The following is a 22,570-nucleotide window of genomic DNA, read 5'->3' on the forward strand; positions in this document are numbered from 1 at the left end:
GCATCTTTGCTCCATCAACCCCTTCTTATACTGAAGTTGGAGATTTTTCTGCCCCTTTCAGCTGTAGAAATGTTGCCCCACCACACTTTGACCACAGGCACTACCATTTTGCTAAACTAAACAGAAAACAGACCCTCTGGCACTTTCCAAGTAGTAGAGCCCTTTTCTTTCTTTCTTTGTGGACCTAGCCTGCAATTTGAAACCCCATCTCCATGGGGCTGGATCCCCTTTGCTGGATGGTCAGAGGAGGACTTAGGCAACCCTGTGGGACCCACCTACCCTGACCTTTGGCAGGATTTCCAAACTCAGCATGTTAGCTTTAAATTGATTCATTTGGAACTGTGACTTTGACCCAAGAAGGTAAGAACACATGATGGAATATTTTATTTTCAAAATGTATCAGAATAAAAAATGCTTTGGTAAATGAACTTATTTTTATATTAGATATAGTTTGATTTGGGGTTGGGGTAGTAAGGAAAGTACCTGAACACTAAACAACATGTTTAAAGGTTAATTATTAATGGACAGTCTTCCCTAACCAAGTATCAATAAGCAATCTGGTCTCTTTAGCTTCAGAAATTAGCAAGAAGACCTCAGACCCTGGGTGAGACAGGAGAAATGGCAAGTCCTCAGTGTGTCTCTGTTTTCTTGGTTTTGTGCATCTTTACCCAATCGAGTGCGTATGGACAAAGCCCAGGACTAGGTAAGAGCCTGCCTTTTCTGCAGAGGTGACCGTGGCTTTTTTTTTTTTCCTTAAATGTGTGTCATTAAGAACCCAAGTGTTTTTGACTGTGTGGGACAGTTTGCCTCACAGCAGACTTGGTGGATCTGTTAGCAGCAGCATGTGCAAGCAATGCTGAAATTTGAGGAACCATTCAAAGGGGAAGTGGTTTCTCCAGAAGTCAAAAAGCCTTTGCAGCTATTGTTCAATGCTCTCCCATATCTGATTCAGAAAATCGTTATGCTAAGATTTCTTCAGTGGAGAATCTGGAAGAGGTTCAGAACTGTCTCAGAGTTTTTTCAGTATCGAATTGACTTGGGGGCTTCACTTGCAATGAAATGCTCCATCTTGCTGAGGTTGTCTAATCACCAGGCTCTCTTAGGTGAGAGAGGAATGTGTAAGTTTCTTTCCAGCTAGGTCTAAAGTAGATGTCTTATTGCGTATTTTCTTGACTTCATTATGTCTGTCAAAGTTTCACCCTCAGAGAAAGGAATCCAGTAGCAGTTATTCCTATTCGGCCTGTAAATTCATAAACTGGATTGAGGGCCAGAGACAGATACAAATGCTTGGGTAGATGGATTCCAGGTTCCTGGTTAAACAGTGCATTGGATCAATCAATGATGGACGTGCAGTGACCTCAATGGTTTTGTCAAATTTGGCAGGTATTTGGGACTTTGCTTTTAATACTGATTACTGGTCAGGAGCTAATAACTCTAAGATAGAGGCTTGGAACTTTCTTTCCCCAAAGAGTAAAAGCATGAACTCCAAACAATTTGAGAATCAGGAATTTACTGATCAAGGATATTCCTGAGAATTCTACAGCCTTTTTATTTCTATAATAGGGCTGTTCCTTTGTATCTAGCTATATTTTGTATCCTAGGTCAGTTAGTAACATAGTATTGTTATTACTATTCACTGAGCATCTGTGTGCCATGCATAAAGCCATGTGCAAAAATGATAATAATTTAGAGCATACAGAATATTGCTGATAATTTTTATTCCCTGGGTTCACAGGGATTTTGCTGAATGAACTTTTTTGCCCTTTGCAGAAATGGCCCAGAATGTTGCTTTTTGTTTATTTTTTATTGGTTTATAATCTAGGAAAATGCATGTATCCTACATGCTCAGTGAACTTTCACTAATCAAGCTAGCATTACAAAGCAACCCTCTTTCATGCAGCTCTGGAGCCTTTTTAGAACTTTTCAGTAATGGAAACATGCATTATGTGTTCTTCTACCTGCGATTCCTTTCACTCAACATGGTGCAAGACTCACCCAGGTGGCTACATATGGTGGCGGCTGTCCTTGCGGTCTCCATAGCATTCCATGGTGTGGATACAGCACACTTCGTTGACCCATTCTGCCGTAGATTGGCCTTTACTGTTTTCCAATGGAAACTTGGGAGTTGGATGCCCTCAGGCTGGTGTTAATGGGCAAAATAAGCTCCTTCTGGATTCTTGGGATTGCCCAGATTTTCCTCAACAAATGTCATGCTGACCAGGTGATGCTTCCTCAGGGTCCTGGTTTGCCCAGCAGCTGAAAGTGACTAGGATAAGTAGAAAGAGGATTCCTCAGGGAAAGTATCAGTCTGGAGGCCTGCTGTTTATCGAGAGCAGAATCTCTTGGCAGAATCCTTTCTGCAGGGAGTGAACCACGTATCTGTGTGTGAGGCTGGTGTGATGTCTTCCTGGGGATACTGCAGGGAAACAAGCATCCCACAGTGAAGATGAGTCGCCTGTGTGCCAGATGTGTAGTTATACCAGTGGTTCTTGAGGGGGACATTTGACACCATGTGGAGACATTTTTTATTGTCACCGTGGGGAGAGAGTGATACTGGCATGGGGTGGCCAGTGACCAGGGATGCTGCTAAACATCCTACAATGCACAGGACAGTCCCATGACAATGAATTATCTGGGATAAAATGCCCTTCACGCCAAGATCTATACCTGGCCTATACCAAGCCTCCACTGTCACTAATCAGGGGCCAGGAATAACTCCCTCAAAGCCCTTTCCTCCTCAGCCCCACCCTGCCCAGCCTACTCCTTTTTATTGTCACTGATGACACTGAGTGAGTCAGAAGAGTGATATTGTTTTACAAAGATACTTCACAAACTTCTCCAGTGGGTGACTTAATGGAAGATGGTTGGATTCTTAGATCGATTTCTGTAATCAACCTGTTGTCATATGTTGCTTTATTTGAAATGTAGCGAAACAGCCAGCCTCACATAGAATCTAATAAGGGAGATAAGTCACAGACACATAGATGGATTTTCCTCGGCTAGAATGTGGAATGTGATGAGTACCACAAGAGAGGAGTGCAATGGACTACATGTTTTTGACCCACAAATTTGTATGTTGTCATCCTAACCCCTGTGGTGGTAGTAATAGAGGGCAAAGCTTTGCAGAGGTATCTAGTTATGAGGGTGGAAGCTTCAGAAATGGGACTAGTACCCTCACAAAACAGACCCCAGTGAGCGCCTCTCTCCACCCTGCAAGAAAACCAGAAAGCAGACTCACCAGAACCGACCCCACCCCCAAGCTCAGACTTGTAGCCTCCAGATATGTAAGAAATAAATTTTTGTTCAGTACGAGCTCCCAAGTCTATGATAATTTGTTATAGCAGCCTTAATTGATTGACCAAGACAAGGAGCAAGTAGAGATGCAGAAAGGGCTCACTTCCAAGTGGAGGTTTACAGGGAGGCTTCTGGGAGGAGGCAGAATTTGAGCAGAGTCTTGTTGGACAGAAGAGAACAAGGCTTTCCTGTGATAGGCAGTGGTATAGGGACAGTTAAGGACACGTGTTTTTTTTTTTTTAAAACCAAACACCTCCTCAAAATAGACCTCTGAAAGAAGAAGGGGGAAAAAAGCATAGGAAGGTATTGACAATCCTGGTTGCAGATACTATAAAGTGGAGACAATCCAGATCCTCAACAATAAACCCTCAAGGATAGATAATGTGTAACTATCACTAAATCTGCCTTGAAAAGATTCCTTCAAATACCTAGTACTAAAAATTCCAGGAACTATGGGGGTGGTAATGATGGGATTCAGAAATAAAGGCTTGTTGTTGGTCCTTAGACCTTTGTAGTTTAACACCAGGCGTCTTCACCCACCATGGGGGAGGGACCCAGAGAGCCTGCCCGCCTCCTGGGATAATGCCCAGGCTGTGTACATTTTGCCTGGAGGACAGAGGCCGTAACTTTGAACAAATTATCAAAGGGACCTGTGACCTACAAAAAGTTAAATAACAATGCGTCTTATAGCTTTTAAAAACTGTGTAAGGAAATTTTATGTGCAATAAGGTAGGAAAAAATAGGACTACATCTTTGAATCATAACTGTATACCTATATATGTATAACATGTATATGCTAGCTCTATAAGACAGCTATCTGTATAGCTGTATATTGCTAGGAATTAGAAGTATATTTAAAGATATATAAGGAAACTTGCAAGCTGACCATAGATTTGAGGCAAACAGCAAGGGAGGGAGAGTTATCAAAACAGGGGAGGGAGGAGCACAAGGGACTGTGGTGATGGATCAGGGGTGCTGTGGTGATGGAAGCACTATGGGGACTACAACTGAGGGGAGAACAATGATGTAAGAAAAGAAATAAAGATCTATAATGAGTTTTAAGGCCCTCAGGTGTTTTAAATATTTAAATATAAATGAAAAACATTTAAATTTTTTAAAAGCCACATTAGGTTGGTTCTAGATTTGTTATCCCAAGAGGATTGCAAGGAGAGACCCTGCACTGTCCCTCAGAACTGCTCCCTCCACTCCCGCATCATAAGCTTAGTCAGGGGAGAATTATTCCTCCAGCAGGACCCGCAAATTCCTGACAGGCCTTCACATTGCCAGGCCCATCACTGATGAGTAATATTCAGTGGCATCCAGGGAAACTCATTCACTTGGGAGTGTACATGGAACATAAATCAGCAGAAAGCCAGCCTCCAGCAGTCTAGCGAAATCCTGTCTGCCCTCTGAGAGACCTTCCCTCCCTTTGCCTAACTCTTCCACTGAGAAGGAAGCCCTCCTGAGGGTATCATGCCCAGACAGGACAAGCCTGAGGTGAGATGCCAGCAGCCTATCTTCTACCCTGCTTACCTTGCACGAGGAACCCAGGACTTGTACCCATGTTCTTTAATTCTGGGAAAGGTGAATAGTATATTTTTTCAGAGACTCTTTAAGGGGCTGGTTGATGAAGGAATCGGGCCTATAAAACGGACCTGACCACAGTGGCCAATGAATGACCTGCTCCAAAACCAGTGGCCCAGTATCAGGGGCCCATGACCATCTTGTCCCTGCCCTAATTTTCCACACCAGCTGCCACAGTGCTGCAAGGCATGCTGGGTCCTCACAGCAAGTGAGCAGGAAGAGGGGGAGGAGGTCTAGTTTTAGATCTGATTCACAAAACGGACTGAGCAGGCCCAGGCACATTCTCCAAGGGACTGTGGCCACCCAGACTTCAGCCTCAGGAACCCCTGACTTCTGTGGAGTCCATGCAGGTTTGCTCACTATTCTAGCCAGGAAGGTGCTTGTTTGCTGGTGCCAAGGAGGGTATACATTTTGGGGTGTGGTCCTCTCATGAATTGGGGCTTAGCCCACTAGGTTAAAGGGCTGGCCAGGAGCAGGCAGGAAGGACAGATGGACTCCAGGCAAGCAGACTGAGGGCCATGGCTGGACATGAGTCCCCGGGGGAAGACCAGATAAGGGGAGGAGCCCAGCCAGTCCTGAGGGAACTGCAGCGCGGGGATAAGGTGGGAATTGGCTTCCTGGGCTCACCACCCACCCAATTTTGGGCTAGAAGACAAACTCCAGTAGTCCCCTCACTGGAGGCCTGCTTCTCAAGAGAAGGCAAAGTTCTTAGATGCAGCCACAAGGTAGAGCAGTGACACCCAGCCACTTCAGGCTTTCCGGGAAGATTTCAGGCATGGGAGTTTCTGGATAACAGTGAAAAACCAGGGCTCCCTCTCATCTTTGCTTATGACTCTATGTCCAGGAACACCCATGGTTTTGATTTCTCCACAGTAGGATTAGGGGTGAGTAGTGGGACAAAGTTCTGTGATTACAGAACTAAGAATGTTTTGGAAAAAATACACAAAAGTATTTCTACTTCAGTTGCATTTCTATTTAATTTTTTGTCTCTTCCAAACTTCATGTAACATTATAGTAGCATATAGTATATTTAATGACTTGAATAATTAAAAAATAGATTTACATCAGAATGATAAGATGAAGGGATTTAACTAAATCAGTGCTTCTTGAAATGTAGTGGATTCAAAAGCTTATGAAGATAAGATTTTATTAACTCTTGTTTATCTACAGTTAAATAAATTTTATTAAATCTCTTAAATAAATAAATCTTATTAAAATAAGATTTCTGGGGCCTCCCCGGTGGCGCAGCAGTTGAGGGCTGGATTGCGAAGCTGCCAGCAGCCTCTGCAGCGCCGGTTCGATCCCCAGCTGCTCCCCGGCCACCAGAGGAGAGTCCCGCATGGCGCGCAGACCTCTCCTGCCGCCCGCTGCTCCCCTCAGCAGTGTACTTCGGTCCTTCTGCCTGTTCTGCTCCCTGCTCTGGCTCTGGTGAATTCTCTCACCCTCCCGTGCTTCTGGCTGTACCCAGTGCTTGTATAAACAAACAAACAAATAAATAAATCTTAAAAAAATAATAAAATAAAATAAGATTTCTGGGTTCCTCCTGCAGAGTTTCTAATTCAGTGTGCCTGGGGTAGGCCCAGGAATTTGCATTTTTTTAAGATTTATTTTTATTTTATTTATGCATACAAGAACTGGGGTGTAGGCTAGAGGTTCAGGGGTGAGAGGATTCACCAGAGGCAAAGTGGAGGGCAGAACATGCAGATCTACTGAAATCACTGCTGAGGGGAGCAGCGGGTGAGACAGGAGAGGTCTGCCACACCATGTGTGTAGCTCCCTGGCCAGGGATTGAACTAGTGCTGCGGTGGCTGCAGATAGCTTGATAGCACTGAAACTTTAACCCCAGAACCACCAGGGAGGCCAGGTTTCCAAGAGCTGCTGCTCAGCTGGAGATTATACCTTGAAAATCACTAGAAAAATAAATATAACTAGTTAATGCAGAACAAGACTTGAACCTATGTCTCCCAACACCCAGGTTCTCCCCACAGAGATAAGGCAGGGCTCCATTTTAATCTCTTGGTGAGGGCGGGGAGATAGCAACGTCTGTCGACCCTACCATACTGACCTCCCTCGGGGTAGCCATGTCCCAAATAATGTAAAATTCTAAGATATTCATGAGAGTTCATTCCTCCCAAATAAACTATCATCATGCTGAAAGAAAGCAGTCTTGAAAGGAAAAAAAATAAAATCCGAGCCTGACATACTTGTTTGTAGTTGGTAGAAAAATACTACTTGTAATAATTAATCACACACACTGAACCACTCCTTGACAGGGCTGAATACAGGATCAAGAAAATTCTTTTCATATGAGCAGAGTATTACCACAAGCTGGGCAGAGCCTGTGATTCTCAGCTAATGAGGACTGGCCTTTCTATGATTGTGGAAAATTTTCCAGTGACAAATGTTCCAGCTTTCTTGTCCCAAGAGAAACTGAAGTAGTGAAAACAACATAGTGCTTTATACTGAACATAACAAGATTGACAGCTCTAAATGACTTTTGTTAACTGCCTATTGTGTGCCGGGCCACTTGATCAGCATAAAATTCTATCCCTTTTTATTTATTTATTTATTTACTTACTTACTTATTTACTTATAAAGATTTATGTTATGCATACAAGAACTGGAGTACAGGCCAGAGGTGTTAGGGGTGAGAGGATTCACCAGAGACAGAGTGGGGAACAGAACAGGCAGATTGACTGAAATACACTGCTGAGGGGAGAAGCAGGCGAGTCAGGAAAACGTACTTCTGTTCATCAGAAGTTTGATAAGGGTCTCCAGACATGTGCAGCCTCGCCTGCCTTTTGTGTGTGAGTGTGTGTGTGTGTGTGTGTGTGTAGTTTAGAGATTGAGACCAGCATTATTTCTGCATAATGTGATAAGAGCACAATTACATACAAAAGCCCTGAGATCGAAGAGGTTGGCAGAGAATCTTTTATAGAGGAAATGATACTTGGACTGACTCTTGAAGGAAAATCACGCGAGGATGTTGCAAGTAGAAGGGAAAGAACGAAAAGGTCTGGGAGGCTGGAGAAAGAACAGTGACATTAGAAACCCTTGAGATGTTTGGCGTGACCCAGGGACACCCAAAAAAGAAGTGACAGGAGGCAAAGTCTTCAAAGGTCATGCTAAGGACTAGCAGGACCAAGCTTGTCAGTTGGAGTTTGAAAAAGAAAAGCGAGGCCAGGCCGCTGTCTGCCTTTCCTGCTGGGTGGACAGCTTTATCTCCCAACCTGGCACCAGCCACTCCCTGATGGCAACTAGTGTTATCAGCAGGAAAAACAGGGGTGGTGCTCAGAAGTCACCAGCTTTGCAAACTCATCTGGCCCACACCCATAAAAACACTCAGATCATCCTGCCAGCCAAGTCCCAGCAAGTCTCTTTGAAGTTTTCTTGTTAACTGCTGTTCCTAACACTAAATAGTAGGAGGGCTTTACATCAAGGAAACTGAGGCAGAAATACCTAATGGAAGCTGAAATGGAAATCTTCCATTTAAAAAGTACCTTATTCTACGTCTGAAAAGAGAACCACTTGGAAATTCCACATCGTACAAACTTAAAGACCTATAACATTAGCAACTTTCAAAACTCATTCCCACCTGCATGATATCATTTGCTTCTTACAATACCCCTGTAAAGAATATCAGGCAGGTATTATCCCACTTTACAGATATAAAAGTTGACCAACCAAAAATGACCAGGAAGATACTTGAAGTCAAATGCAAGTTAGGTTGATCTGGCTTATGCAAGCAAGGGAAGACAGGTTCCAGAGAAACTCTGGGCTATCCCAGCACCAGTAGTTGAAAGGGACTTTGAGAAGATTTGACCTTGTGCTGGCTGTGACTAAGACAGGGTCAGGGAGGCAGGGACAGTTCTGGATTGCAGTCAAAGTGTCAGGGAGAGGGAGGGGGAAACACTCAATGATCAGGTAAAATTAACTAATCATTAACTCATTATGACTTGACCGAATCAGCAGTGACCTAACGGGCAGGAAGGTGATAGAGCTGACCTAGCTCCAGAAGCAGCAGCCTCTCCTACCAGTCGGAAGAGGGGACTGTTTAGTCGTGTTTTGGGTTTCAGGGTGCCTCTTCACTGCCATGTGGCAAAAGCTGGCAAAGAGGGTGCCTGTGGCAACATTGTCTCTGCTCTGTGGCATTGACTGCGTTCCGCTGGGAACATGGCGCTCTGGCTGCCTTTTTGTGGCTGTCTTGTTCTGTTTTCATGTTCTCACACAGCAAGAAAATCGCATCATGTCTTGGGTATTGTCTTTGGGGCCTCTCAATACCTCCACGCTGGCTGCACCTTCCTCTCCTGTGCCTCTGATTTCCCACAGTTTGCAGGGTCCCTTCTGACACTGACTGCCTGGGTGTCCACAGGGTTATTGAGAGGTTGTCACGTTACCCTGAGACTGTCCATGCTGCCTCATGTGCTGTCAGCTCTGCACATGTCAACAGAAAAAAGAAATATGAAAGCAAAGTTGGATCCACTTTAAACATGAGACAATGCCCCGGCATTAACCCTGGTCAGGCTCAACTGCCTGAGAGATTCTAACACTCCCAAACTCCAGGAGGACAAAAGTGTGATTCTGTAAGAACATGAGGCTTTTCTTTACCCCATGTTGTTTCATACAGGGCCAGACATCAGGTTTTGATCAACTAACAATGTCATCCTTTTTAGAAAGAAATTCTTACATTGTTTTCATTGAGTAAACCTAGATGTATGAACTCATAACAAATATTACAATTAAGAATTTTTATATGTGTCAGATGCTTTGCCTTCTTTTTTTTTTTTTTTTTCCTTTACTCCAGGAGACCACCCTGTGATATAGGTATTATTAGCCCCATTTTCCATATGGGGAAACTGTGGCTCAGAGAGATTTGAAGTAATTTCTCTAACTCACTCAGCTAGTGAGGCAAGATTCACACCCAGGCCTGTCTGAATCTGAGCCCACAGTGCTCCAGCAAGACAGAGAAACTGACCGTCTGTGCTTAAATATGGACTTGCCTGAAGGGGAGAAGACAGGAGAAGCTTCCCTAGGTATCTGGGACTCTCCTGGACGCTTCTTTGTGGTGATGCTGGTATCTTGCTCAGAGCCCACATGGGTACCTCAACCTGGGGGGCCAGGGACCTCCCTCACTATGAGTGTGTCATTGTTTGTGCCCTGGCCACCATCATCATGCCGCACAGAGGGGCGCCCATCCCTGAGATTTGTGATCAGGGTGGGTGATGTTGAAACTGGAAGAGCTGAAGAAGAGACTCACAGGGAAGGGTGGGGACCAGCCTGTCCACTTGCAGCCGGGAGACACCCAATGACCAGTTGGAACAGGAAGTCCACACTTCCATAAGCAGGGTGGTGTCTGAGGCATGGATTAACTCACAGACACTAACTGGCTCTGTGCTTGGCCTTGTCCTGAGACTCAGTGTATCAAGATGCACTCAGTGTGTTGTTCGGCTGGGGCTGTCATAACAAGGGCCACCGCCAGAGCGGCTCAAAGAACAGAAATATACTTTCTCACAGTTCTGGAGGAGAGACATATGGAATCAAGTTGTAGGCAGGGTTGGTTTCTACTGAGGCTCCTCTCCTTCTCGGTATCTTCTCCTCTCTCTGTTCATGTCTGTGTCCTGATCTCCTGGTTTTATAAGAACAATGGTCATATTGTGATCAGGGCCCACCTCAGTGACCTCATTTGACCATAATTATCTCCTTGAAGACCCTATCTCCAAAGGTGGTCACACTCTGATGTGCTGGGAGTTAAGACTTCAATATATGGATGGGGGTGGGGGGAAGGGGACACAATTCATTCCATAGCATCCAGCATATGCTTTCCAGATCCTGCTCTGACCTAGGCCCTGAGTCAAGCCTGCAGATACATTATTGTTCTGCTTGAGCTTTAGCAGCTCCCCTGGGGCCTTCAGAGTTAGAAAAAGAGGCTTATAAATAAACTTGAGAATGGAAAGTGAGTAGTAAGTCTGCACCCTCTGAACTGGGCCCAAATAGGGGGCCTTTGCAGTAGGGGGATGCAGAAAGCTATGACCCACCACAGGAACGAGCTGGCACCTTCTTTCAGCCACATGATTAAGACTTGCTGGCAGCACAAGCTGGCAGGAGACCAAGAAGGAGCCATTTATCTGGCTCATGTTGCTGGTAGATGATAAAACTCACCCTTTGGCGCCACACTTGATCATCTTTGCAGGAGTGTGCTCAGTGTGAGCCCTCAGTGCTGCCTCTGGCCTTAGAAGGTGCTTCCTCCATGCAGGCCATTGTCTAGACTAGCCCTGGCCTCAGCCTCAGCCTCAGCCCCAGCCAAGGCCCAAGGTGGGATTCCATCTTCTCCCAAGGCTACCAGCCTCCCCTCTCATCACCCCTGCAGCCCCAAAAGAAAGAGCAGATGACTACTGTTCCCAAGGAGAGGAGATGCCTGCTGGGCTCCTCTTTATGCCCAGGTTCTTGCTTCTCAGTCCATTCAGGAAAAAAAAAAAAAAAAAAACAGGACTTCTCAGGAAGACTGGGTGAGACAAAAGAACTGGATTTGGAATCTAAAATCCTGGGACTCCATTCATTCTCCATCACTCACAGGCTGGTGACCTCGGGCAAATCATCAGGTCTCCAGCCTCTGCTAGTCATTAGTGAATGAGGTGATCGTTAGAGACCCCATAGGGTTGCTGCACAGATGAAATGGAATCACTTGCTCAGAAGCACTTTGCAGCTATGCGCCACGGGCCCTCAAGCCAACATCTGTAAGCATCTGCTATTTAGTAATCTGCCATCTTAATGCTCACCTGATGCCTGTACTGCTCCTAATATCTACCCCACTTTTTAATTACAAAAAATGGTTAAGCATAGGAAAAATTAAAAAGGTGGCACAATGAATTGCCATATCCCTCCAGGGGTCGGTAATTCTTATCACTTTACTATATTTGCTTCATCTCCAGCTATATGTGTGTGTATTTATGTGTATGTTACAGAACCTTTTGATTTCTTTCTCTCTCTCTTTTTATCTCTCTCATGCTTTCTCTCTCTGCGTATGCATACATGTGTCTGTCTCTCTCTTTCTCGTGTATTTATGCCCTACCCTCCCATGCCTCTTCTGGCCCATGGCATCCAACTCTCTGCTCTCTCTACCCACTAGACTAGGATCACCCAGGGCAGGGCGAGTAGGTCACCATTGTCTCTCCAGGACACCTCCAGGTGGGCATGGAGTAGGTGACATTGGATATATGCCTCCTCACCAAAGGGTTAAGTCACATTCACTTTTTTAAAGTAAGTGAGTTTAAAGTCCTTTCATCTGGCAAAGCCACACCCCTGCTGGAGAGGATGGAAAACATCCCAGAAATACGGGAGAGACAGGCCCTGCTCAGCTTCCTCCTCTGAAAGCATGGGGACCCTTCCTCAGGTCCCTGGAGCTCTTGCTAGAGGCTGCACTCTCTGCCTGTGGTACCACTAGCCATTTGAAAGGAACAAATGCACTCCCGACCACAAGTCTGCTCTGGAGGACATACGCAGGGGCACGTGGAAGCTGGCTCTGTTCCCATTATGGATTGTACAGAAATGGTTCTAAGTCCTTTGGGTTTCCATGGAACCAGGAAACCATTTCCAGACCAGCGAGAGTGGGAAGAGAGAATATATATCATGTTTGTGTTATTTTCCTGCCTATAACGTCCCTACAATGCTCACTAGCTTAATAGGAGCTTTAAGCTTCCCTTACCTTCAGCAGATGCTTTCTAAAGCACAGCTTCTCAAACTTTAATGTGCATATGCATCACCTGGGGGACAGGATAAAATAAATGGTCTGTTTCAGTACATCTGGGATGGGCTCCAAGATCTTGCATTTCTAACAAGCATCCAGGTCACGCCAGTTCAGTTGGCCCCACACTAACTTTGAGGAGCAAAGTTCTAAAGAACACAGAATAGCTCTGGTTTACTCAATGAACTAGTAATTAGCACCTCCTACTAAGGCAATGTGCTAGCACTAGAGAAACAAGGAAATGGGAGAAATATAAAGATGACTAAGACATAGTCCGTTGTTTCAAAGTCACATGGATATGCTCAGTTACTGTGTCTGGCGTTTTACATAATCCAGCCTAATTCTTATAACCTACAACCTATCAAGTGTATATTGTCTTTTTCATTTAACATGTGAGGAAACTGGAATTCACACAGCCTGTCTGTCCAAACTAGTAAAGGGAAGAAATGAGATTAGAATGGAGGTGTCCCCTGATTCCAAGGCCTTTCTCCCCAGTGTCCCCCCGCCCCCCAGCACCCATCCACCAAGTGTGCACCTCTCCTGCACCTGGTCTTGATCTCTCTGCCAAGTCCTCAGAATCCATGGTCCTCAGACCCCCAGGGGATGAGGACTGGTAGCAGACAGGAAGTGCTAAATAACCACCAGAAAGGGACATCAGGACCTAGATACTAGCTCAAGACTGCCTTCCCTGGGGGCCTTCTGCCTGTTTCTAGTATCGTGTAAACCAAATGCTGTCCACACTAGCAAATTTCAGCCATGAGTTACAACCCAAATTTTCTCACCCACTGGCTGTGTGACTTTAGATAAATCTTACCTAGACTCAGAGTTGGGAGTTCATTAAGTCCTTGCCCCTTTCACAGAAGGTTTCTAAATTCTCTTCCAGTTTTCCCTTTAAACCAGAGTGAAAGCCTCTTTGTTGTGTCCCCATTTGGACCCCTACCCCCAGCCCCCGCTTCTTAGCTCAGAGCCAAAAGATTCCGGAGTTCACACTGTAGGCTGCCTCCTTTCCTTCCTAATGGCACACACTAGCTTTGAGCACATGCCCTGCCCCCAATCCTGTGCCCGTTGCCTGGGAATGCAGAGGTAACAAGATGCATTCCTTCCTCAGGAAGGAGACTCAAGGAGGGTGCCCAGGCTCTGGCCCCAGGAGAAGGGCAGATGCTTAGTGGGCATCTTCTGGCATGCCAGGGTTTCCCTAGAATATTCCATTGCCCAGCACCCTATGAGGGGGGTGCTATTACTGTCCTCCTTGTAAAGATGAGGAAAGTGAGCCGACCAGACAGCAAGTGCTTGGCAGAAGTCACACAGCTAGTAAGGACGCATGAGATAGTGCATGCCCTAAGAACTCTTCATCGAGTCGGGCAAGTAGTAAATAAATGGTAATTAAAATGTCTTCTTTAAATGGCAGAATGATAAATCAGAGACGCTCTGCAGGGGAGGGGGAGGGAAAGGGATCAAGGCCGGGAAGGGAAGAGGGCAAGGGACTATGGTGATGGAGCACCGGGGAATTGGTGGTGGGAATTCTATGGGGACTACACCTGAGAAAAGAAAGCAAACATTGTAATAAATAAATAAACAAATAAATAGATAGATAGATAGATAGATAGATAGATAGATAGATAGATAGATAGATAAATGGCAGAATGGGGAATAGGAGCAGGTATCCCCCCTCTCAGACATAACGGAGCTGACAAGTGGGAGAAAGGCTCTTACCTCCCCTGAGGACATAGAGCAGGCTGGGGACTAGTCATGCAAAGTGAGAAAATAGCTGAGGAAAGAAGTAAAAGAGCTGTGGAGAAAGAACTTGTTGGACTCCACAGCGCAAGAGCTGGCCCCAGTGAGCTCTGAGAGTGGGGAGTCCTACTGGGGGAGAAGCCTCAGAAAAGGCAGCCCCCCTGCTCTCTGTCCTTCCTAGAAGGCTGCTCACCCCAGGCTCGGCTGCTCCATGTTCTGCTGTCACGCCCCTGTCCGGGTAATAAAGTGTGGGGCGCTGGGAAGCATGTTGGAGACCATCAATTAGTGCTTGATTCTGCATTCATTGAGTTGTATTTCCAAGGATGCTCCTCTCGGATCCACGGTGGAGATAAATCTCACCCCTCATTCGCTGGTTTGGAATTAAAATGCTGCCCAACATATTCTCCCAAAGAAAGTGAGATTTATGGGTCACTGTCAATATCAACACATGTTGGCTATTATTTGAAAGTCTCCTCGCTCATTGGAGCTGATTGCTATTTACTTTGAAAGATAGATGTGGCTTTATAATCCACTCAGGGTGCTGGGAGGAATGGGTTATAAAGTAATTTGTTTCTTCCCTTGGAGACTTTTCTTATTCCACTTCGTTCTACATTGTGGAGTGGTGTGAGCACACCTGCCTCCACCCCTGGATACTCTGATGCATCTGAGAGTCTGAACAGGGCCAGAGAAGCCAATCTGTGTCCTTAGTCCAGGTGTCAGTGTGACTAGATGGAGGGATCTTTGCACCTTAACAGTAAAATTGCCCATCTTCTGAGTTGAAGTCACTCAGGGCTTGGTCTGGGGCCATAATGAAGACCACCAAGGAGCTTGCCTGGGGAGCCATAGGTGGGGGCCTCTTGAACACTTCCAGCCTTTCGTATTGCTGGGCAGGGTATGGAAAACAGGCAGAGCAGGGTCACTTAGGTCAGTGTTTTTGACAATGGCTCTCAAACTTGAACCTGCATCAGAATGCCCATGACAGTGTTAAAACCCGGATTTCTGAGCCCCACTGCTGACTTCCTGATTCCGTAGGTGAGGCACAGCCCAGGAACATGCATTTCTAGTGAGGCCCCAGGTGATGTCAGTATTGGGGCTGGTCCCGGGTCCCACCTGAAGCACCACCTTAGGACAAGAACAGAAGGAATACAGCTGCTTGCAGTGTTTGGCCTCCTGGGCAAAGGCTAGCATCCTAGAAAGGGGAATTTTTATTGTTTTGCTGAGCAATGTGTGATTAAACTCCTCTGTGAAATATTTTTCTAAAGATCAGCTTCCGTTAATAACTAATTTTGGATCTACTTTGGAAGTGCTCTGAAGTGCTAATGGGTCTGGGGCCACGCAGGCTAGTATCTGCGTGCTGTGCCTAGGTTACTAGGAGATCATGGCCAGGCTCCTGGGGTGTTTTGGGGCAAGAGAGATAAGAAGATTGATGACAGAGCCCTTGGTGCTGGCTCACACACCCTGGCCCCTCAGAGATCCTCTCTGTGGTAGTCAGGATTTGCAGGTGAAGCCGGGCCCAAGGCTACAAAGGGCTCAGTAATGATGGCAGGAGTTCCACATGAGCACCCGAAGATCACTGGAGGCAGAGGATGGCTTCTTCTTGCATGAGAGACCTTACATTGTAAGTCATAAGGCTGCGGCTGCCCCCAGAAGTGTGCTACAAAGAGTCACTGCACTGAAATCAGGCTGTTCAGGCCTTGCCATCAAAGACCAAGGGACTGAGCAGTCATCACTCGGGAGTCATTGCTCATAGGGGGCCTCCCCAGGGCAGTCAGAGGCCCTGATTCTCACAGGGCTACAGAGCTGTTACTGAAAGCCAGGCCTAGGGGGCAGGTAGTGCAGTGGGCATGGAGGAAAGCCAGCATGTTTGGAGATATGAAAAAAGTAGGCTAAAAATACCCAATGATTTTATTAGTTGAGACTTGTGCTCACAGCACAGAAGTCCAACTCAAATGAATTTACTTAAGCAAAAAGGGTTTATTTAGTCGTGTAACAGGAGTGTCCAAAATATAGGCTTCAGATACAACTAAATAAATGCCACTAGTAAAGTCATCATGTCTGTCAATTCTTGCTCTTCCACTTCTCTCTCTCTCTTTTTTTTTTTTCAGAATCTAAAAATAAGTCTTTATACCTAGGGTCAATTGATTTTTCAAGATGGTGCAAAAATAATTCAATTGGGTAAAGAATACTCTTTTTAACATACAGTATTGGATGAATTAGGATCCTTCCCTCACACCATATGCAAAAATTACCTCCCTGGTGACACAAGGGGTTAAGTCTCAGCATGATGAAGCTATCAGCAGCCACTGCAGCAGAGTTCGATCCCGGCCAGGTCTTCCTCTTTTCTCTTCCCTCCCTCCCGCCACAATGGCACATGGGAGTCCCAAATTTCCTCGGTCCTTAGTGAGTCCCAAGGCAAGTTAGGGTTAATTAGGCAGCTTCAGGGACAGTGCAGGCAGGGACTGCAGGAGAGTTGAAGAGGCTTCTGAGATAAGTAAATTCTAAGAAGTGCTAACCAAAATATACTCCAGAGATAAGGTCAGAAAGTCCAGAAGGACTAAAACTTAAGAGAATAAGACCTTGGACAGGGAAGGTAAACTCTAAGATAAGAGAGGAAAAAAGGTTTAAATACCCCTAAACACGGGCCCACAATGGTTTCCTTGCCCCTCCAAGTACACTGTACTTTCTTCCTTTAAATAAACTTCACTTTCTTAAAAAAGTTTGTTTCTCTCTGCTTACTTATCTAAAATGTCTGCAAATTCCTTTTTACGGCTTTGTGGGACAAGAACCTGTGGTGGTTCAAGGGTTAAATAGCACACACACTGGTGTCCTTAGAGGGATTAAACCCCCTTATCACTTACCTCTGCAAACATTCCAGAAAGGATACCATTGGCAAAGTGCTCACCTCTAAATAGATGGCTGTGGTCAGTAGGGTGTGGTTTGTGATTGGCCTGATTCCAGGCCCACCCCTTGTGTAGGATCAGCTCTCCCCAAACCAGACTGAGCTTGCTCCTCATGGAAGGGGTGGTTCCTCTGAGGGGGACATGCTGTGGGACCACAGAGGACTGACTATGAGGCATGAGAACAAGGGGGCCAGTGATATTCCTGCCTCCACAGGGGTAAGCAGAATGAGTTTCCTGTCCCTGCCTACACACCCTCGATGTGCATCTCAGGCCCTGCTTGAAGGCATGTGTAGTAGCTAATCTACCTGGGCAGAACTGGCTTCATGAGTGTGGGAGATCCTGGTTGACCTTATAGATTTAGTCATTTGTAGGGCCATGGATTTTCAATTAGTTCTTTAACACGTAGATGCACCAATGCAACTTTCAAATATTGTTCTTGCGGGGAAAGCAGATGAGTAAAATAAATGAAATCAGCATTTTTATTGTCTTCCTAGGAAGTTCAGAGGCCTCTTTCCAAGACTGTGTTAAATACACACTTAGTCATATTCTAATCTACACCACAGTGATTCACAAATTGCAATCTCCGGGTCAGCGGTGTCAATATCACGCGAGCCTTGCTAGAAATGCAGATTCTTGATCCCGTCCCAGACTTCAGAATCAGAAACTGGATGTGGAGTCAACTGTGTTTTATCAAGCCCTCTGGGTAATTCAGATGCACACTGCAGTTTGAGAGCTCTGCTCTATACATGTATTTGATTCAACTCACCAAGTTCAAAGCAACCCCTGCTATAAAAACTAAGACGGTGTCACAGGTTTATTGATCAGTCTGAATTTAGTCGGGTATAAACATGAAACCGTTTCCTATTTCTCCCATCCCTGCCATCAGTCGTGGACTAGCAAGTCATATTTTTCCATCCCTTAATGGCATCTGGGGCACATTTCTTAACTTTTGGACAGTTCTATTATTATAAGTCTTTGATATCTTATTTTAAAGCCTTGATCTTACATCTGATTTGACATTCTTTCTCCTCTGTGAGCTCAGTTGGGCCACAAGTGGGATTTGAAGTGGGGAGGATGTGGTTCTACTCCTTCCCAGTGAGGTGCTGTGGGAGAGTGTGGGAAAGCAGGCCTGATTCTGGGATTGCTCCCCTTCCTTTGCAGGGCCTCTGTCTCTGGAGGAGCTGGTAGTGGGGTGGAGTTAGGGGACACAGAGACCCTAAGTGCTTGTTGGCTGTTGTCTCTCTCTGGTTCACTCTGTGCCCATCTGCTATTGGCGGACTTGGGCACTGGTGGCCTGTGAGGACACATGCATGATTTTCTGAGGCTCTGTCAGCCTGTGTGTCATCGAGAAGGCTCCTTTTGCCTTCTCCATGCCCTTCGCACTCTGTCCTCCTCTACGGAACCTCCGAAATGGGAGCTGTCCTCTTCTCATGCCCTCTGAGGGTGGAGGAACTGCAGTGAGGAAGCAGCCCGTCCCTTTGGACATACTATTCCCAGCCCCTCTCTACCTTGTCTCAAATTAACTGAAGCAAAAAGGGCCCTTGTCTGGACCTCCTGTCTTCAGGTGACTAAAGCAGGCACAACCCCCACATTAACATAGTGCCTTGGATACAGGGCAAATGCTCCCCAAAACTCCATCACCATATCCCCACCACCAGAGGGGGCCATGTGGCTCAATATCCCAGCAAGCATCCAGCTTGAGGCTTAACCAGTCCCTGCCTCTGCAGGCATCCCTGCCACCTCCCCCACAACCCTCCCCCTGCCCCCCACTCTCCACAAAGGAGTGTGAGAGAGGCCCCAGCAATGGGAAGGACAAAGTAAATTACTTCTGCACTTAACTCCTACCCCCTTTTCCCACTGGCTCCCTCCATGGTGCCCTGGAAAGGTGGTGATGGTAACTGGGCCTTCTTTGGAAGCCCTGGAGTGAGGGAATCTGGCCCCAATTGCTGGCAACTCTCTTTTGAGAACATGATTACTTGGCACCCAGCGTTTTCAGAGAGGCTGCGATGCCAGCCATGTAGCTGTCCTCTTTTGCTCTTTCAGCGTGTTTTCACATATATTATCTCCGCTGACCTCAAATAACCCTATGGGATATTTAACCTACCAGGAAACAGACTCGGAGAGCTTAAGCGAGGAACCCAGGGGCACACGCCCTAGTGGTAAGGGGGGGTGGGAACCCAGCCTGCAGCTCTGGCATACCTGTCCTCTTCCTGCTATTTCATGCAGATCCTCAGCCACAATTGTCTTGTAGCTCCAGACGAACTTGAAGCAACCAGCCAAGAAAATAGCTTGCTGAGCAGCTGACAATGGAGAGTTTGAGGTATGGGATTTCCTTAGAGAAAATACCAACTGGTTCAGGTCATGGATCCTGACCATTGTCTTCGCAGGCCAAGGCCACGGGTCTCTGGGGAACCCAAATTGGCTTCAGTCAACCAGTCCCTCCTGCCTTTCTGGGGCAGACAAGGGGGCAGGGATAGAAGGTGGTACTTCCAAAGAAGAAAGCGGGTGTGATCTGAGTTAGCTGGCCAGACCCCATGATCTAGCCCCATGGGATACGCAGCCCAGGGCATTCAGGGTCAGGGCGCCATCTGTGCCTTCTGGATGGCTCTGTCTAGAATGACTCATTTCCGTATGTAGTGGGCAGAGGCTCATGGCTATACTCCTCTATAGTGGTCAGAGAGCATGACAATTTTCTAGTCAACAGTTGGGGTTAGAACCTTTGCCACACACAAGAGACTTCTTTCTTCAAGTTTAATGGAAGACTTATGATGAACATGAGATCCTTCATGCCCTTATTCTGGGCAGAACATCCCCCCCACCCACCCAGGGCTGTGGTTCAGTGAGATGCCAGATGAACTGGGATCATATTTCACCCACCAAAGATCAATGCCCTCACCCTTGACAAAGCCAGTTACTAAGTTTTCAAGATTTTGGCAAGCTAATTGTTAAGCACAGCCATTATTTTAAAACTAAATTACAAAGACTTGCAATTAAATTATTTCAAAAACAACAGAAGTAGATATTCAAAACTCCTCTATTCCTAATTTTTTACTATACTTTTACTCTGCTCTCTATTAAGGTTACCGATGTTTATTGTAGCGTAAGGTGGGAACGCTGTGATGCGCCAGTGCATCTCTTCCCAGTTAGATAGTAGTTGCAACAATGGCATTCCCACATGGAAATTGGCAAACACACCAATGTATTTTACATAAAATTATAAGTACATATAGTTAAGCAGTTAATCAAGATTTGATTTATTGTTTTGTTGATTGCACAGTACAAGGATCAGCAAACCTTTTCTGTAAGGGCCAGGTAGTAAATCTTTTTCTCTTTGTAGGTCATAAAGTATCTGTTGCCACTGGCCATGGTAGCATAAAAGCAGTTACAGACAATAGATAAACAAACCTGCTTAACCCTGTTCAAATACAACTTCATTTGTAAAAACAGGTGTTGGGCCAGATTGGCAGGTTACAAATTGCCGACCCCTAGTTTAGACTTCAGAGAGATATGGAGAAAATGTTAATGAGGAAAATGGAACTTGAGCGTATTGTGACTGTAGTTCCAATTATAAATTGGGACCAAAATATTGAGGAAGTGTCCTTCCATATGCAAAAACAATAATCTGATACAGCAAAGAAGTAAGCACATGTCATTGGTGAATGATTAGAGTTCCTACATAAATTGTCACTGTTTTATTTTTTACTTGCTCGTTAACATACATGAAATACCAACCAACATTCATATTGGAACTATACTTGTTCAACATTTTTAACCATAGAGTGGCTGGCAATACAAGAGTTCAGCAAAAATCAGCAAGAGCGTTCTGTGAGTATCAACTGGGTATATGAAGTTTACAATATAGTATTAGATTTTTTTTTTAAATTGTCAATTGTATCACAGACATCCTCACTATCAATAAATAAACTCATATACACACAGTGTTTTCCAGGGAGCCAGTTTTTAAATATGTCTCATCACGCCACTACCTGAGAGACAGCTACATGGAGAGAAATCTGACAGTCCAGAGCAGCGCGCATTAAGGACCAGAGCCTGGGGGTGGGGGTTGGGGGGGTGGGAGTAGCAAGGGGTTCAGGGAGGGAAGAATAAACAGGAAAGCCCCTCAAGGTACCCTGGAAGACTTTATGGAGAGCACAAGGCCCTAACCCTTTGGTCAGCCTAATAATGAATGGAGAGTGAATACACTTCGGGCAGGAGGATAGTGTGAGCACAGGAGAGGAGGCTGGAATGCCCTGGCTTGGTCAGGGCTACCCCGAGAACAAGGTCAGCATTGGGGAAATGAAGTGAGAGCAGATATATTTGACATGGAAACATGCTTTTCCAAAACAAAAAAACAAAGAACAAGGCTGAGCCAAAAACAAAATAACCCCAGCAGTTTACAAAATTTGTACATTGGTATATGGACAAAAAATACTTTAGAATAAAATGTAAATAGCTCTGGGTGATAGGATTACAGCTGATTTTGTTTTCAGGCTTCTTAACACTTTCATGCACTGTCCTATTTTGTTCTGAAGTTCAGTTTGTGTGTTTAATTTGATAATCATAAAAAAAAATTTTTTTAAGGTTTTCCAGGATAAAGGGTAAAACCTTAAAAAAGTAGGCAGCCCTAATACACTGAGCCTAACTAGAAGCCTTAGGCAGGGAAGGCACACGTGTGGCCTGAGGCAGCCCAGAGGCCCCTGGAAGGAGGTGCTGAGGAGGGGTGTGGTAGAGCCTTGGGGGGTGATGCCTCTCCCCCAGGAGGATTGCTGGAGCACCTGGGTAAAGACCAAGGATGTCCCCACCCCCTAAGCTTAAGTCCCCTCCTTCTTGCAGGGGATCTGCCCCACCCCTTAGCCTTGGGAAAACATCATGTCTCTCTTTTCTCCCTTAAGTATTAATTTGCAAAGATGTCCCCCTCCACAAAGGCAGGATAAATTGGGGGAAAGCTTCCCTATAGCTACTTTCCCCATTGAAGAAGAGTCCCTTTCAAAAAGTGCACCTGACTCATAGAATCAGAAAATTGGAAGGAATCCTAGAGACCTTCTAGTCCAACTCATTTATTTTATTAATAATGAAGGAGAGGGCCTCCCCGGTGGCACAGCGGTTGAGCGCTGGGTTGCGAAGCTGCCCGCAGCCTCTGCAGCACTGGTTCGATCCCCGGCTGCTCCCCGGCCACCGGAGGAGGGCCCACATGGCGCGCAGACCTCTCCTGCCGCCCGCTGCTCCCCTCAGCAGTGTATTTCGGTCCTTCTGCCTGCTCTGCTCCCCGCTCTGGCGAATTCTCTCACCCTCCGGCGATTCTGACTGTACCCAGTGC

At 45.8% G+C, this 22,570-nt stretch overlaps 1 protein-coding gene across 1 annotated transcript in view; it reads left to right on the forward strand.

Moving 5' to 3' along the window:
- The first annotated feature begins 618 nt into the window (after nucleotides 1-618).
- LIPC (lipase C, hepatic type) overlaps nucleotides 619-22,570 on the forward strand; it is a 134,463-nt gene continuing 112,511 nt past the window's right edge. The window contains exon 1 of the mRNA XM_054701857.1: nucleotides 619-703. Coding sequence (XP_054557832.1) covers nucleotides 619-703 — 85 coding nt within the window. The remainder of the gene's footprint in view (nucleotides 704-22,570) is intronic.

Source organism: Talpa occidentalis, unplaced genomic scaffold, assembly GCF_014898055.3.
Source record: "Talpa occidentalis isolate TD23 unplaced genomic scaffold, MPIMG_talOcc4v2.1 talOcc4.11, whole genome shotgun sequence".
NCBI lineage: Eukaryota > Metazoa > Chordata > Mammalia > Eulipotyphla > Talpidae > Talpa > Talpa occidentalis.